This window comes from Hippopotamus amphibius, chromosome 8 (assembly GCF_030028045.1).
Source record: "Hippopotamus amphibius kiboko isolate mHipAmp2 chromosome 8, mHipAmp2.hap2, whole genome shotgun sequence".
NCBI classification, from domain to species: Eukaryota; Metazoa; Chordata; class Mammalia; order Artiodactyla; family Hippopotamidae; genus Hippopotamus; species Hippopotamus amphibius.
The window spans coordinates 53,108,974-53,123,966 of NC_080193.1; the positions used below are offsets into that span (position 1 = coordinate 53,108,974).

General features: G+C 37.5%; 2 protein-coding genes across 3 annotated transcripts in view; both read left to right on the forward strand.

Annotated features, from left to right (window-relative positions):
• The window catches only part of ACMSD (aminocarboxymuconate semialdehyde decarboxylase), an 87,973-nt gene extending 81,809 nt beyond the window's left edge, over positions 1-6,164 (forward strand). Inside the window, exon 10 of the mRNA XM_057744319.1 lies at positions 5,737-6,164. Coding sequence (XP_057600302.1) covers positions 5,737-5,745 — 9 coding nt within the window. The 3' untranslated portion in view covers positions 5,746-6,164. The remainder of the gene's footprint in view (positions 1-5,736) is intronic.
• A 1,273-nt stretch (positions 6,165-7,437) lies between these two features.
• The window catches only part of CCNT2 (cyclin T2), a 40,069-nt gene continuing 32,513 nt past the window's right edge, over positions 7,438-14,993 (forward strand). For both annotated transcript variants that reach the window (XM_057744007.1, XM_057744008.1), the window contains exons 1-2: positions 7,438-7,648; positions 8,486-8,567. In XM_057744007.1, coding sequence (XP_057599990.1) covers positions 7,491-7,648; positions 8,486-8,567 — 240 coding nt within the window. In that variant the 5' untranslated portion in view covers positions 7,438-7,490. The remainder of the gene's footprint in view (positions 7,649-8,485; positions 8,568-14,993) is intronic.

Sequence of the window (14,993 nt, forward strand, 5' to 3'; positions counted from 1 at the left end):
AAAAGAAAAGACTCTTCTGGCCCTAAAACAACACTGCTCACACACACAATCTCAAAAGTCTCTCAGGAAAATAACTTTTCCAGGCTTTTCGCTCCCTTGTTATCTACCACAAGTACTTCTCCAAAATGTACCACTGGGGTGGAGGTCAGGGGAAATCCCACCACCATCAGATTCCAAAGGGCAATCATTCATAGTCATCCAAGTATTTCTCTTCATTGTACTCTACCCTTCCCCATATTTTCAATCTCCCCTAAAAAGGAAGTCAGCTCTAACTCAACCCAATTTATATTACTCAACCAGAAAACTTAAATCTATTTCTCCTAAAAAAATGATACAAATGAACTTAGTTACAAAACAGAATGAAACTCACAGACATAGAAAACAAATTTAAAATTACCAAAGGGGAAAGAGGGGTGGGGGGAGGAATAAATTAGGAGTTTGGGATTAACATGAACACACTACTATATATAAAATAACCAACAAGGATCTACTGTATAGCACAGGCAACTATACTCAATATTTTGTAGTAACCTATCAGGGAAAAGAATATGAAAACGAATACGTGTGTGTGTTATCTGAATCACTGCACTGTACACGTGAAACTAACCAACTAACAAACTAATCAACTATAGTTGATACTATACTAAATCCACTATACTTCAATTAATAAAAAAGTATATTCAATCACTTAAGATTAACTTAGTTGAAATAAATACCTGCTTTATATCTTTTTAGCTTACAGACACCATTCTGAGGCTTTTTCCCAATCAACATTGAACAAAAGTGATTTTAAGTCTCCATTTCTGAATATAAAACACTATTCCCTTTTATTAGGTACCTAATAAAAATTTTTAAGTTTATTTTTGGAAAGGCGATACATGAACATGTTAGAAGAGTTCAAAAAGATCAAATTCAACGTATGTTCCCCAGAGGGAACCAGTTTTACCTGTTGTGTGTATATGTGTGTTCTTATAAAGAGAATCTATACTCTTTACAAGGGTATCTATACAAATACTTACATGTACATATTCCTTTATTCATTTTACCTAAACAGTAACATCTCAGTTTTTTTTTTACCCCTACTTAATACCTTGGTGGTCATTCCACATAAAAGCTGCCTTCTTTTTATACCAGTCTATTTTAAGTTGATAACTTAAGTTTGGATGCATTATAAAACTCTATTTTTATTCCTTCCCCACCAATGTTTTATGCTTCTAATGTCACAATTTACATCTTTTTACCTTGTGTATCTCTTAACAAACTATTGTAGTTATAGCTATTTTTACTACTCATGTCTTTTAATCTTCATACAAGCTTTGTAAGTAATTAACCTACCACCTTTACAACTTTAAATTATTCTGATTTTTACTGCATATTTACTTTTTCCAGTTAGATTTATACTTTCAAATGTTTTCCTGCAACTAATTAACACTCTTTTGTTTCAGTTTAAATAAGTCCTTTTAACATTTCTTGTAAGGCCTGTCTAGTGGTAATGAACTCCATTAGCTTTTGCTTGTCTGGAAAACTCTCTCCCCTTCAACTCTGAAGGACAGTTTTTGCAGCTTTTCTTCTTTCGCACTTTGATGTCTTCTTTCTAATAGCTGACTAGTATTTTATTGCATAGATGTATCAAATCATCTAATCCTCAATTCATGGACAGTCATGCTTCCCATCTTCTACAATTATAAACTACTACTAAGAATACCCTTATGAGAAATGATGTTGAACATCTTCTCATATGCTTATTTGCCATCTGTATATCTTCTTTGTGAAGTATCTTTTCAGATTCTTTGCCCATTTTTAAATTGGTTTCTTTCTTATTGAATTTTAAGTGTTCTTTGCATATTTGGGGTACAAGTCGTTTATTAGATATGTGTTCTGCAAAGACTTCCTTATATTTTCACTCTTAACTATGTCTTTCACAGAGCAGAGGTCTTTAATTTTAATGAAGTCCAACTTAATTTTTTTTCATGGATCATCTTTTGGTATTGTATCTAAAAACTCATTGCCTATGCCAATAAAATGGACAACCTGGAAGAAACAGACAAATTCTTAGAAAGGTACAACCTTCCAAGACTGAACCAAGAAGAAATAGAAAATATGAACAGACCAATCATAAGTATTGAAACTGAAACTGTGATTAAAAATCTTCCAACAAACAAAAGTCCAGGACCAGATGACTTCATAGGCGAATTCTATCAAACATTTAGAGAAGAGTTAACACCTATCCTTCTCAAATCATTCCAAAAAAATGCAGAGAAAAGAGCACTTCCAAGCTCACTCTGAGGCCACCATCACCCTAATACCAAAACAAGCCAAAAATATCACAAAAAAAGAAAATTACAGGACAATATCACTGATGAACATAGACGCAAAAATACTCAACAAAATACTAACAAACAGAATCCAACAACACATTAAAAGGATTATACACCATGATCAAGTGGGATTTATCCCAGGGATGTAAGGATTCTTCAATATATGCAAATCAGTCAATGTGGTACACCACATTAACAAATTGAGGAATAAAAACCATATGATCATTTCAACAGATGCAGAAAAAGCTTTTGACAATATTCAACACCCATTTATAATAAAAACTCTCTGGAAAGTGGACACAGAGGGAATCTTCCTCAACATAATAAAGGCCATATACAACAAGCTCACAGCAAACACCATTCTCAATGGTAAAAAACAGAAAGCGTTTCCTCTAAGATCAGGAACATGACGAGGATGTCCACTCTCGCCACTAATATTCAATATAGTTTTGGAAGTCCTAGCCATGGCAATCAGAGAAGAAGAAGAAGAAATAAAAGAAATCCATTTTGGAAAAGAAGAAGCAAAACTGTCACTGTTTGCAGATGACATGATACTACACATAGAAAACCCTGAAGATGCTACCAGAAAACTACTACAGCTCATCAATTAATTTGGTAAAGTTGCAGAATACAAAATTAGTGCACAGAAAATCTCTTGCATTCCTATACACTAACAACGAAAGATCAAAAAGAGAAACTAAGGAAACAATCCCATTTACCATCACATCAAAAAGCATAAAATACCTAGGAATAAACCTACCCAAGGAGGCAAAAGACCTGTACTCAGAAAACTATAAAACACGGATGAAAGAAATCAAAGATGACACAAACAGGTGAAGAGATATACCATGTTCTTGCATTTGAAGAATCAACATTGTGAAAATGACTATACTACCCAAAGCAATCTACAGATTCAATACAATTCCTATTAAATTACTAAAGGCGTTTTTCACAGAATTAGAACAAAAAATGTTACAATTTGCAAGGAAATACAAAAGACCCCAAATAGCCAAAGCTATATTGAGAAAGAAAAATGGAGCTGGAGGATTCACGCTCCCTGGCTTCAGACTATACTACAAAGCATCAGTCATCAAAACAGTATGGTACTGGCACAAAAACAGAAATAGAGATCAATGGAACCAGATAGAAAGCCCAGAGATAAACCCACACACCTAAAGCCACCTAATCTATGACAAAGGAGACAGGAATATACAATGGAGAAAAGACAGTCTCTTCAATAAGTGGTACCGGGAAAACTGAACAGCTACATGTAAAAGAATGAAATTAGAACACTCCTTAACACCCTACATAAAAATAAACTCAAAATGGATTAAAGACCTAAATGTAAGGCCAGAAACTCTTAGAGGAAAACACAGGCAGAACACTGACATAAATTGCAGCAAGATCTTTTTTGATCTATCTCCTAAAGTAATGAAAATAAAAACAAAAATAAACAAATGGGATCTAATTAAACTTAAAAGGTTTTGCACAGCAAAGGAAATCATAAACAAAACAAAAAGACAACCCTAAGTATGGGAGAAAATATTTGCAAAGGAAGCAACCGACAAAGGATTAATCTCAAGAATATACAAAGAGCTCATGCAGCTCACTATCAAAAAAACATACAACTCAATAAAAAATGGAAGATTTAAATAGACATTTCTCCAAAGACAACATACAGATGGCCAAAACGCACATGAAAAGATGCTCAACATCTGTAATTATTAGAGAAATGCAAATCAAAACTACAATGACATATCACCTCACACAGGCTAAAATGGCCATCATCAAAAAATCTACAAACAACAAATGCTGGAGAGGCTGTGGAGAAAAGTGAACCCTCCAACACCATTGGTAGGAATGTAAATAGGTAGAGCTACTATGCAGAACAGTATGGAGGTTTCCTAAAAAGCTAAAAATAGAGCTACTATATGACACAGCAATCCCACCCCTAGGCATACACCTGGAGAAAACCATAATTCGAAAAGATATATGCACCCCAATGTTCATTGCAGCACTATTTACAATAGCCATGACACGGAAGCAAGGTAAATGTCCATTGACAGAGGAACGGATAAAGAAGATGTAGTACATATATACAATGGAGTATTACGCAGCCATAACAATGAACAAAATAATGCTATTTGCTGCAACATGAATGGACCTAGAGATTGTTATACTGAGCAAATTAAGTCAGACAGAGAAAGACAAATATATGATATTGCTTATATGTGGAATCTACAAAAAAAGGGTACAAATGAATTTATTTACAGAAGTAGAATCACAGATGTGGAAAACAAACTTATGGTTGCCAGGGGATAAACAGGGAAGGGATGAATTCAGAGATTGGGACTAACATACGCATACTACTATGTATAGAATAGATGACTAGTGGGTACCTGCTATATAGCACAGGGAACTCTGCTCAGTACTCTGTAATGGCCTATGTGGGAAAAGAATCTAAAAAAGAGTGGATATATGTATACGTATGACTGGTTCACTTCGTTGTACACCTGAAACTAATACAGCATTGTGAATCCACTACACTCCAACAAAAATTAAAAAAACAAAACAAAAAAACACACCTCATTGCCAAACACAAGGTCACCTAGATTTTCTCCTATTTTATCTTTCAGAAGTTTTAAAGTTCTGCATTTTACATTTAGGGATATGATCTACTTAATTTTTGTGAAAGATGTGAGATGTGTCAATTTTTTTTTCCATACAGATATCCAATTGTCCCAGCACTATTTTTGAAAAGACTATCTTTTCTCAATTGAATTGCCTTTGCTCCTTTGTCAAAGATCAGTTGACTATATTTGTGCGGACCTATCCCTGGGCTTCCTATTCTGTTCCACTGATGTACGCGTCTATTCTTTTGCCAGCATATTCTCTTTAGTACTGTAGCTCTGAGGTGGGGTAGAGTCAGTTCAACTTCTTTGGTATTGTGTTGGTTATCTGGGGTCTTGTGCCTTTCCATATAAACTTTAGAATCTATTTGTACATATCTAATAAAAACTTGCTAAATTTTTTTACTGGGATTGCATTTGAATCTACAGATCAAGTTGGGAAGAACTGACATCTAATGATATTGTCTTTGAATCCATGAACCCAGAATATCCTTCCACTTATATATCTACTTTGCTTTCCATAGTTTTCCGTATATAGATTCTGTACATAATTTAGATTCATACCTAAGTATTACTTTTTGTAAATGGTATTATTTTTTAACTTCAAATTTCAATTATACTTTGCTGGTATACAGGAAAGCAATTGATTTGTATATATTATCATCCCTGCTATAGTCACTTATTAGTTCCAGCTGATTTTCTACAGGAACAATTAAGTTATCCCTGAACAAAGTCAGTTTTATTTCTTTCTTCCCAGTCTGCTTAGCTTTGATTTTCTTTTCTTACAGGACTTCTAGTACAACGCTGAAAGGAGTGGTGACCGGACATCTGCACCTTAGGAGGAAAGTTTCTAGTTTCTCACCATTAAGTATGATGCTAGCCGTGACGTTTTTGTAAACGCTCTTTTTCAAGCTGAAGAAGTTCTCCTCTATTCCCAATTTGTTCAGAGCTTTGATCACGAATGAGCATTGGAGGTAGACACTTTTTAAATGTTGCGTTGAGTCAATCTATCCTGGAACTTCTAAGCAGCATAACACGTGATGCAAGGTAGCTAAGCAGTTATTTAGACAATCATTCATGATAGCTGCCTATCAAATCAATAGCTCAATAATATGGCCTGATGCGGACAGAGCTAAGATACATCAGTACACTGAGCACTGGAGCCCCAACACGATGACAAAAGCCTAGAGGTTTAATCTAGAATTCAATAAAAAATAATCAGTTGCCTTCAGAAGTATGTCTTTCTGCACATATACACTACTATATATAAACTAGATAACTAATGAGAACCTACTGTGTAGCACAGGGAACTCTACTCAGTGCTCTGTGGTGACTAAATGGGAAGGAAATCCAAAAAAGAGGGGGTATGTGTATACTCATAGCTGATTCACTTTGCTCTACAGCAGAAACACATTATAAAGCAGCTATACGCTAATAAATATTAATTTAAAAAAATCCTGATATAAATGGGGAAAAAAAGGTATGTCTTCCTGTACGCTGTAATCTTTGGCAAAATAGCTAAAATTCAAAACTTAGAAACTTTATTGACACACAACAGGCGTTGTCTCACAGCCAGAGACACACCAACTCCCAGTCTGTGGGATTTTCTTGCAGGGCCTGCTGTCAACTGATATGTGCGGTGTTACCATATTAAACACTGATAATTTTTTTAACTCAGTTCCTTTCACACTCTCTGCTTCTCTTTAACCTGTTTCAAATCACAGCTTGATTTAAAAACACACTACCTATACGGACTCGAAACCTAGTTTAGAAATTCAGCTCTTCTGGTTGCTAACTAGATAACCTTTGGCAAGCGATTAAAAAAAATAAACCACAGCCTGCATGGTTGTGTGACTCAAACAAGATAATGCAGTAAAAAAAAAAAAAAAAAAAAAAAGCACTGAAGTGCGGCAAACACGTGGGGTGGGGGGCATTTCTTATCCAGCCTTTCCCAAATAGGTCCTCCTCAGAGCTGCCCGTTCGGCGGAGGCCGTCGGTCCGGAAATCGGGAGTCGGGAGTCTAAGAGACTGCGCAGACCGACGCTAGAGGGAAATGCAAGATGTGGCGCGCGACGGCGACAGAAGGTTCTTCCCTTTCTTACAGCGCCGCCAGACTCGCGGCCCAAGCACCGGCTGGTATTTTAGGGTCCACGCCCAGGACCCACAGCGCAGCTGCCCGCCCGCCTCTCTCCCCTCCCCGCCCTTCGCCCAGCCACTCCCAGACCCGGCATGCACCGCGCCGACCTTTTCCTTCCAGCCGACCCCCACCTTTGGGCGCCTCCAAATGACAAGCGGCGCGGAGCATTGTGGTCCCTTGCGCGAAAGCGAGGCCGGGGGCAGGAAAAAGAAAGCAAAACACTAAGGCGAGCCGGTAGGGCGGCCCCCGCGCACGCGCACGGGCGGCGGCGGGTGGTGAAAAGGGGCGGTACGGGGCCTACGGCGAGCGGAGTGGGGCGGGGGCGCGCGGCCTTGGCGGGGAGTCCGCGAGCCGGGAGGGGAGGGGAGGGGGGTGGATGAGGGAGCGGGCGGAGGAGGAAGTGTCATGGCGTCGGGCCGTGGAGCTTCTTCTCGCTGGTTCTTTACTCGGGAACAGCTGGAGAACACGCCGAGCCGCCGCTGCGGAGTGGAGGCGGATAAAGAGCTCTCGTACCGCCAGCAGGCGGCCAACCTCATCCAGGACATGGGACAGCGTCTCAATGTGTATCCTTTCCTACTCTTGGCCCTCCGCTGCTCACGCCCTGTCCCCCCTCACTGCTCGCCCGGTCGCCGGGGCCTGGTGCCCCGACAACCGCTAACATGGCGCCGCCGCCTCGGCCTTTGCTGGCCCTCGGCCGCGCCGTAAGGGAAGGCAGGCTCGGGTGCGGGAGGCCGCGAGCAGCCGGCGGCGGAGGAGGGGAGGAGGAAGGGAGTCCGGGGAATGCGGCCCGGGAGGCTGCGTTGTGTAATCTGGGGCCGCGCGTGGTGGCGGCGGAGGATGGGAGTGCCGCCCAGGCGAGAGGCGAATGGTAGGGATTATCGCAGAAATGAGGCGGCTGCTTCTGTTTCTCGTCCGAGAAGGGGTTGAGAGCTAGGAGGGAGGTGTTTGGGAGGCGTGAGTGTTCTCTGCCGCCTTTCCCCGCTCTCCTCTCCGGTTTGATGGCGGTTCTCTTGTGCTTTGGGAGTGCACGGGAGGTCTTTATGTTCTTGGTATGGTTTTGTGTGGGTGCGCGCGCGTGTTTCAACTGTTTGATTTGGGGTTTAATCGTAGCCTTTGATAAATCTTGAATGGGCTCGCTTAATAGCAGTGGTGGAATGAAATTCCCGTCACTTGTTTTTATTACTACTGCTTTTTTCGGTGTGGAGCCTTTGCTATCCGCTAGCCCCCACCCCGCCATCCTGCGGGTATTTATTTGTTTACTTATTATCACAGTTTAGGGATCGGTTTTGAGTGAACGGGGAGGCGTTGGGAAAGAACCGTATATCAGGAATTTTCCTTCGAAGTTGTTTTGGAAAAGAGATCTTGTTTTTCTCTGATATTTCCTAAATGTTACGTTCCAGCTCTCAGCTTACAATAAACACTGCGATTGTTTATATGCACAGGTTTTACATGCACCATTCTTTCACCAAATTCAGTAGAAATGTAAGTACTATTTTACTGTCAGTTTTTACTACAACCAAATTTTAAGGTCTAATCGATACTCAGAAAATAGTTGGTCGTGGATTTTACTATTGTATTTAGTGTTCTTAGTTAACAGTGAAGATGAATCGCGTAATAAACATTTTGCTTCAAATGCGGGGTTTCTGGTTGGTTGGTTGATTTGTTTTTTAATTTGTGATGACAAGCTGCCAGGCGCTGTGTCAGGATCTGCCAGGTCTTTTGAGCTAAGAGATAAATCAGAAACATTTCTTTTCTCAAAGAGTATTTATTACATTGGTATTCATTTAAACTTTATACTCAACATTTGAACAATTTCAGACAGTAATGTACAATGTAATTGGGGAATCCCAGTCATTCTCTTGTATGTCTTAATTGTGTTGGGGTCATATTGTTTCAGATACTGTGAATGGGGCTTAGTTTAGTTGTAACATTGTTTTGAAATGACCCTTTGAAAGAGTTAAATGTTTAGCACAAATATTTCATTTGCTGACAGTATTTAAGTTGTCAAACGTTCCTGTTTATCACATTTTAGCATTAGTTGTCTACTTAAATTTTTGGTGGTTTGAAAGATGTGTTACTTCAGACATAGTATGTCAGAGGTGTGTGTGTGTGTATATAATTAGCTTGAAGTAAATCTTACCTTCCAATACTAAGGTACTGACTTGGAACATATTCTGTAAATCTTGACAGATTGAGTAGTGGTATGTAGTTGAAATTTTCATTTTAAATTATGAAAGATGGCACTTCGGTGTCTCTTCTTTTCAGAGAAACATGCACACTGTGTTGTACCTGTTAATAAAGAAAACTGAATATTATTTAGAAGTATTTAACTCTACCTTATTTCTCACCATATTTTTTTGCTCACAGCTATTTTTGGAATGCTGTTCTGAAAGGTGTGTGGAAAAATTGACCATGGAAGACTTTACGCAATTTGTGCAATTTGTGGATTGTCGTTAGGACCTTTTAAGAAAACTCTTTGAAAGGGTCCTTTTTTTGAGTTGGAAGGAAAAGTTTCATAATTTAGATTGATTCCTATTTTAATATCTTGTGATCATAAATCTGATTTGGTTTATCAGATTGGCTTATAGGTTATCGTAAACAGTATGCATTTTTTTGTATACATTTTGGTCTCTTGCAGTCTCCATTGCTTCTAGTCTTCATCTTTTAAATCTGCATGATTCTTGCTCTGTTTCCATTCCGTAGTTATTTCTTGTGCACAGAACTTAGGTCAGTGATAGTGTTAAGGAAGAGAGAGGAAGTTTTTTTTGTAATAACATTTAGATTTACAGAAATACATTTTTATTTAAATTGTCTCGTGTGGTAGTAGTGAACTGATGAATACTAATATAAAAATGGCTTTCCTTATGTAGCCCTGGAAAATGCTGGTAGGAATCACAAATCAAAATAGTTCTGGAAATTCCTTATGTGGCTCCAGGTGTCCCATTTGCTTACTTTTCTACTTCAGTGATAATTTCACCATGAGACCACACTTCTCTTTTTGAACCCTCCCTCTTTTATAATTTGTCTCTGTGGCCTGGTTGGTGTGCTTTAAAGGAAGTGTTTTACAGCCAAAATTCACAGCTCTAACTTTAAATTGACTGGTGAAGCCCAGGTCACTTTCATTCTAACTCTTATTATTTTGTTTAAATGTCATCATTTAATAAGAAAGCCAGAGTATTCATTTTTATTACACTACTTTCTGTCTTAAGTGTATATAAAGGCAAACTTCAGTGTTTTACATTGAGTAGTTACTAGCAGAATAATTGAAATCTGATGTTAATTTCTGTTTTGAGAAGTAAATTGTACCCTTCATTTCTAACCATTGTCTTTTTTACCTTTGCTATTATATCAAAAGTGGTTTTAATATTTGTGTTGGTGCACTTGCATCAATTGCACAGCCTCACTCTTTTATCTTTTTTTTTTTTTCCTATTCTTTTAGGGTGAAGGGGGTGGTCTCAAATTGAATGTGAGTCACTTTTAAATTCATACTCCCCCACATCATTGGGAAATTTTTTCTTATAAGGTTATAATGGAATGTCATAGTAAACTTTTAAAAAGCATGAGTCTTCGCCACAAAGTAAATTGAACACCATTCGGTAAATTAAACCATAACAAGCTTAAATTTAAAGATGCTAGTGACAAAATATATCTAGTTTTATAATAAATATGCATTAAATTAAAATATTTTAAAATATTTATGTGGCTTCATTTTATATTCTCATATTGACAAATTTAAAAGTAAAAAAATCCCCTGAAGGTCAGATTGCTCTTCTGTTAAAAATGTGTCAACAGAGCTATCTTTTATCATTGTCAGTTTCTCTTTTTCGAAGGTTAGATGACTGTTAGCAGGAAATGACTTTTGTATGTAACCTAATTAAATAAATTTATCCTTTGCTCACTGGATGCAGTGAGGTTTATGTAATTCAGATTAGTAAGTCAAGAATGGGCTTGCTGCATCAAGCTCAAGATAAATCTAGTAAAGTATATAAAGAAGCCCTGGAACCAGCAGTGCCGCCAAAGTACATACTGTGGGAGCGCATCCTCTAGTGTCAGTTGTAGAGTAGATAACCACCCAACGTCTCCTAGAAACTCTTTTCATTAGTTTGGCTAGCCAAGTTTATGATGCATTTGTTTCTTATATAAATTCCAAGTCTTATGAGTTCTCTTAAGATGAGTTTGTAAAGAGCACACATTGAGTATTTTTGTTGGTCATGGTCTAGTCTCACAGCATGTCTCCAATTTATGTGATCATTTTAATCTTCTCTTTACTTTCTTTGGTTCTGTTGCCTCTTTTTTGAGCTGCAGCAATTGGAACACTATAATATGCCAAATTTAAATGTGTTGTAGTTTTGTTTAAGGCCTCAAGAGCACACAGTTAGTTAAGGGCAGTATTCAGAACTAATGATTTTTTTTTATGATGATTTCTAAGAATGCATTATCTGTGTTATATCTGAGTTTCACTTAATACATCTGAGTTATATTAGTCAGCTGATAAGAAACTTTTATTTGCTTGTGCTAAAATTTTTGATTACCATTTTTTGCTTGCAGTCTTAATCTTTCTCAATTGACTTGGCTCTTGACCAGTAGATCTTATTTGAAAATTTAATAATAGCCTATGCATAGAAATTTATTCCAGATTTTCTAATAGTAGACTTCATCCAGTTTACACTATTGCTTATTTGTACTTAAATTGCTCATAAAATTGTCATAAACAATTGCCATTTGTGAAAGAAAACCAACATTTTGGGAGAATTGGTTAGCTAAGGATTTTGTTTAAATTTTTATTGTAAAAGCCCTAAATTTCTCTCAAACATAGGAATCTAGATAAAGTTAAATGTAAAAATCCTCCCACCCCCAACATTCAGACTAGAAGGTAAGCACTGTAAGGACAGGGGGTTTTACTTGTTTCCTTTCTCCTTTGGCAGTACTCACCAGTACCTCACATAAAATAAATATTTAGCGATGGTTTGTCAATAGAATGGATCAAATCTTGTTGCTCACAGGTCTGTTGAATGAATTTTTCTACATTTTCCTCTGTGTACATCCTTCCCACGTAGATGCATTTTAAATATTTTATTATTGAAAACTAACAGACACATGATAAATGAAAAGAGTAGGAAAAGGGATATGATAAACTTCCTTCCCATCCAGGTATCTAAGCCCCCTGCCGTACAGCATTTGCTGTTAACAGTTTTTGTGTGCCCTTTCAGGAATACTTTTCCCTTGTGCAAGCATATATGTGTATATCGTTTTCAGCAGAGAGAAGGGTTTTTGTTTGTTTTTTTCACAGTTCTTAGATCCAGCACCCAGCAGTGATATGAGAACATGCATAATTGGACTGGTCCTAGTTGGGTCAGATGTGGCTGTTTCTGGAGAAGTAATTTTTAATATGGCACCAGAAAAGGATAGTATAGCTTGACCCAGAGGATCTCAACCAGAGGCAGTTTTTCCCTCCAACAGACACTTAACAATGTTTAGAGGCATTTTTGGTTGTCACTACTAGGGGAAGGGGTACTACTGGCATCTAGTGGATAGAAGCCAGGGATGCTGCTAAATAAGCATCCTACAATGCACAGGACAGCCCCCCAAAACAAAAAGTTACCTGGTACACAATGTCAGTAGTGCTGAGGTTGAGAAAACCATGGGTTAACCTAAAGAGTTAAGAAGAAGACCAAAGCTATGTTATCGTCACTAGGTTAAGTTTGAGTTTTTGGTGAATTTTATCTGTTCTACTAAGATATTGCCTCTTCATCTGTAATTCCTCAAGGACCTTAAGAACAAAAATCACATTTGTAATCTTTTTCTAATTGAGGGCTTTGGGGAAACTTTTCTGATATTCCTAAAATTTAAAGTTTAAATTTAGTTGTTAATATTTTTCTGTGAAGTACTAATGTGTTTCTTAGCCTCTTATTTGAGCTTGTTATGAATTTCTTATTATCATATTAGCAAATATTTTAGTAGTTTTCTAATTTTGTTTATGGTGGATTTTGACATAAATTTTTTTATTACTTAAATCTACCAGCCTTTAATTTTGCTTTCTTTCATTACCTTTGTGTTTACCTGAAGATAAGTGTCTACCTATATTTATTTACTGATTTCACAGAGTTTCTTGGGTTTTTGTGTTTTTTATTCCTTTGTTTATTTTTCCTTCTTAGGTTTATTTTGGTATGTGGTGCCTATAGATTTATTTAAGGTTGATACCCTCTTTCTTACTGCAGATAAGGAAGAAAAGAATCATAAAGGGTAAACTGTCTGAAGTTACACAGCAACAGAGTGACAAAAGCAAAAATCGCACCCAGATCTAGACTCCGTTGTTCATGCAGTTATCACTATTTCTGCCTCAAGTATCTGTTACTAGGAATCTCTTCATAGCCCTGAAATTTATCACTGAAAGAAGTATGTGTACAGCTTTTGTGACGTGCCAGTTGTGATTCACCAACTTCCTGCATGAGAATTATGAGGATGCTCCTTTAAAATATGCTTTAGTGGGCTGTAACTTAGAGCTGTGTAATCGGAATATTTGTGGTGGGACCTGGGATCCTCTACCTTAACAAGCTTCCCAGGTGATGCTGATGCCTGCTAAAGTTGAAGACTGTTCATTTAAATTTTGATGTTTCCCCTGTGTGTCTCATAATCTATTATACAGTCAGCCCTCCGTATCTGTGGGTTCTGCATCTGTGGATTCAACTAACCTCGGATCGAAAATATTTGGGAAAAAATTTGACATTTCCAAAAAAGTAAAGCTTGAATTTATCCCACACCAGCAACTATTTACATAGCATTTGTGTTGTATTAGGTATTATAAGTAATCTAGAGATGATTTAAAGTGTACGGAAGGATGTGCATAGGATATATGCCAGTACTATGCCATTTTATGTAAGAGACTTGAACATCCATGGATTTCAGTATCTGTGGGGGGGTTCTGGAACCAATTCCCTTCCTACCCCCACAGCTACTGAAAGATGACTGTACAATGGCTGTGTTCTGTAGGAATTAAATCAACATGTGTTTCATTCCTTTACCTGCTAAAGTAAAATGTCTTTGAAATCTGAGTGGTTGTTTGTATTATAGCTCACTTCTACTTCTGTCTTTTAATTTAATAAAGCAATTAGTCCAAAAATAATCTTGTGTTCACAATCCATTAATACTACTGGGAAATACTATAGTGCTGTCCAGTGGGACTTTCTGCGATAATGGACATACTCTGTATCGTTTATGTTCAAAATGATATATGCTGACCAGACATGTTTTCTGCATTGTAAATTTGAGATTATTAGACTAGATGATTTCTAAATTCCTTTTCAACCATAAATTGCATGGATGAACATCTAAGATTCCACTGTGTAATAGGCACTTTACTTATAGCAGCTGAAGTATTATCCTCCTGAGGAAATGGATGCAGTTACTAAGTTACTTGTCCAAAATGAAAGCAGCCATTATGTGATTGGCATTTGAATCCAGATCCCTTGCCTGATCCCATGCTGTAGTTCTCACTTTTGTTTAATATGTTTAAGAAATGTTCCTAATGTGTTTAAGAAATAGGGCATGCTAACTGTTGATGCCAGTAGTTTCTAAGGAGGAGATGAGTGTACAAGTGAATAATGAAAATACTCTCAGGTTTTGATTTGCTTATCTCATTGGACAAAATCCAGTGAAGTCCTCTGGATTAGGTCCCAAATTCCTCTTTCAGCAATACATCATTCTTAGCATTTATGCATTGTGCATGCCTATTTTTCTATGCGTTGCTTTCCCTTCACTTTCACATGATCCTGTCAAGTTGTGAGACTAAGCTGAAGTTCCAACTCTTTGTAAAGCATTCCCCAGGTAACTCCATTTGTTCACTTCTCAGTTTCGTTATCTGACCTTATCGATTGGGTCCTCTTCACATCCTGTTGTATTTTATCTGTT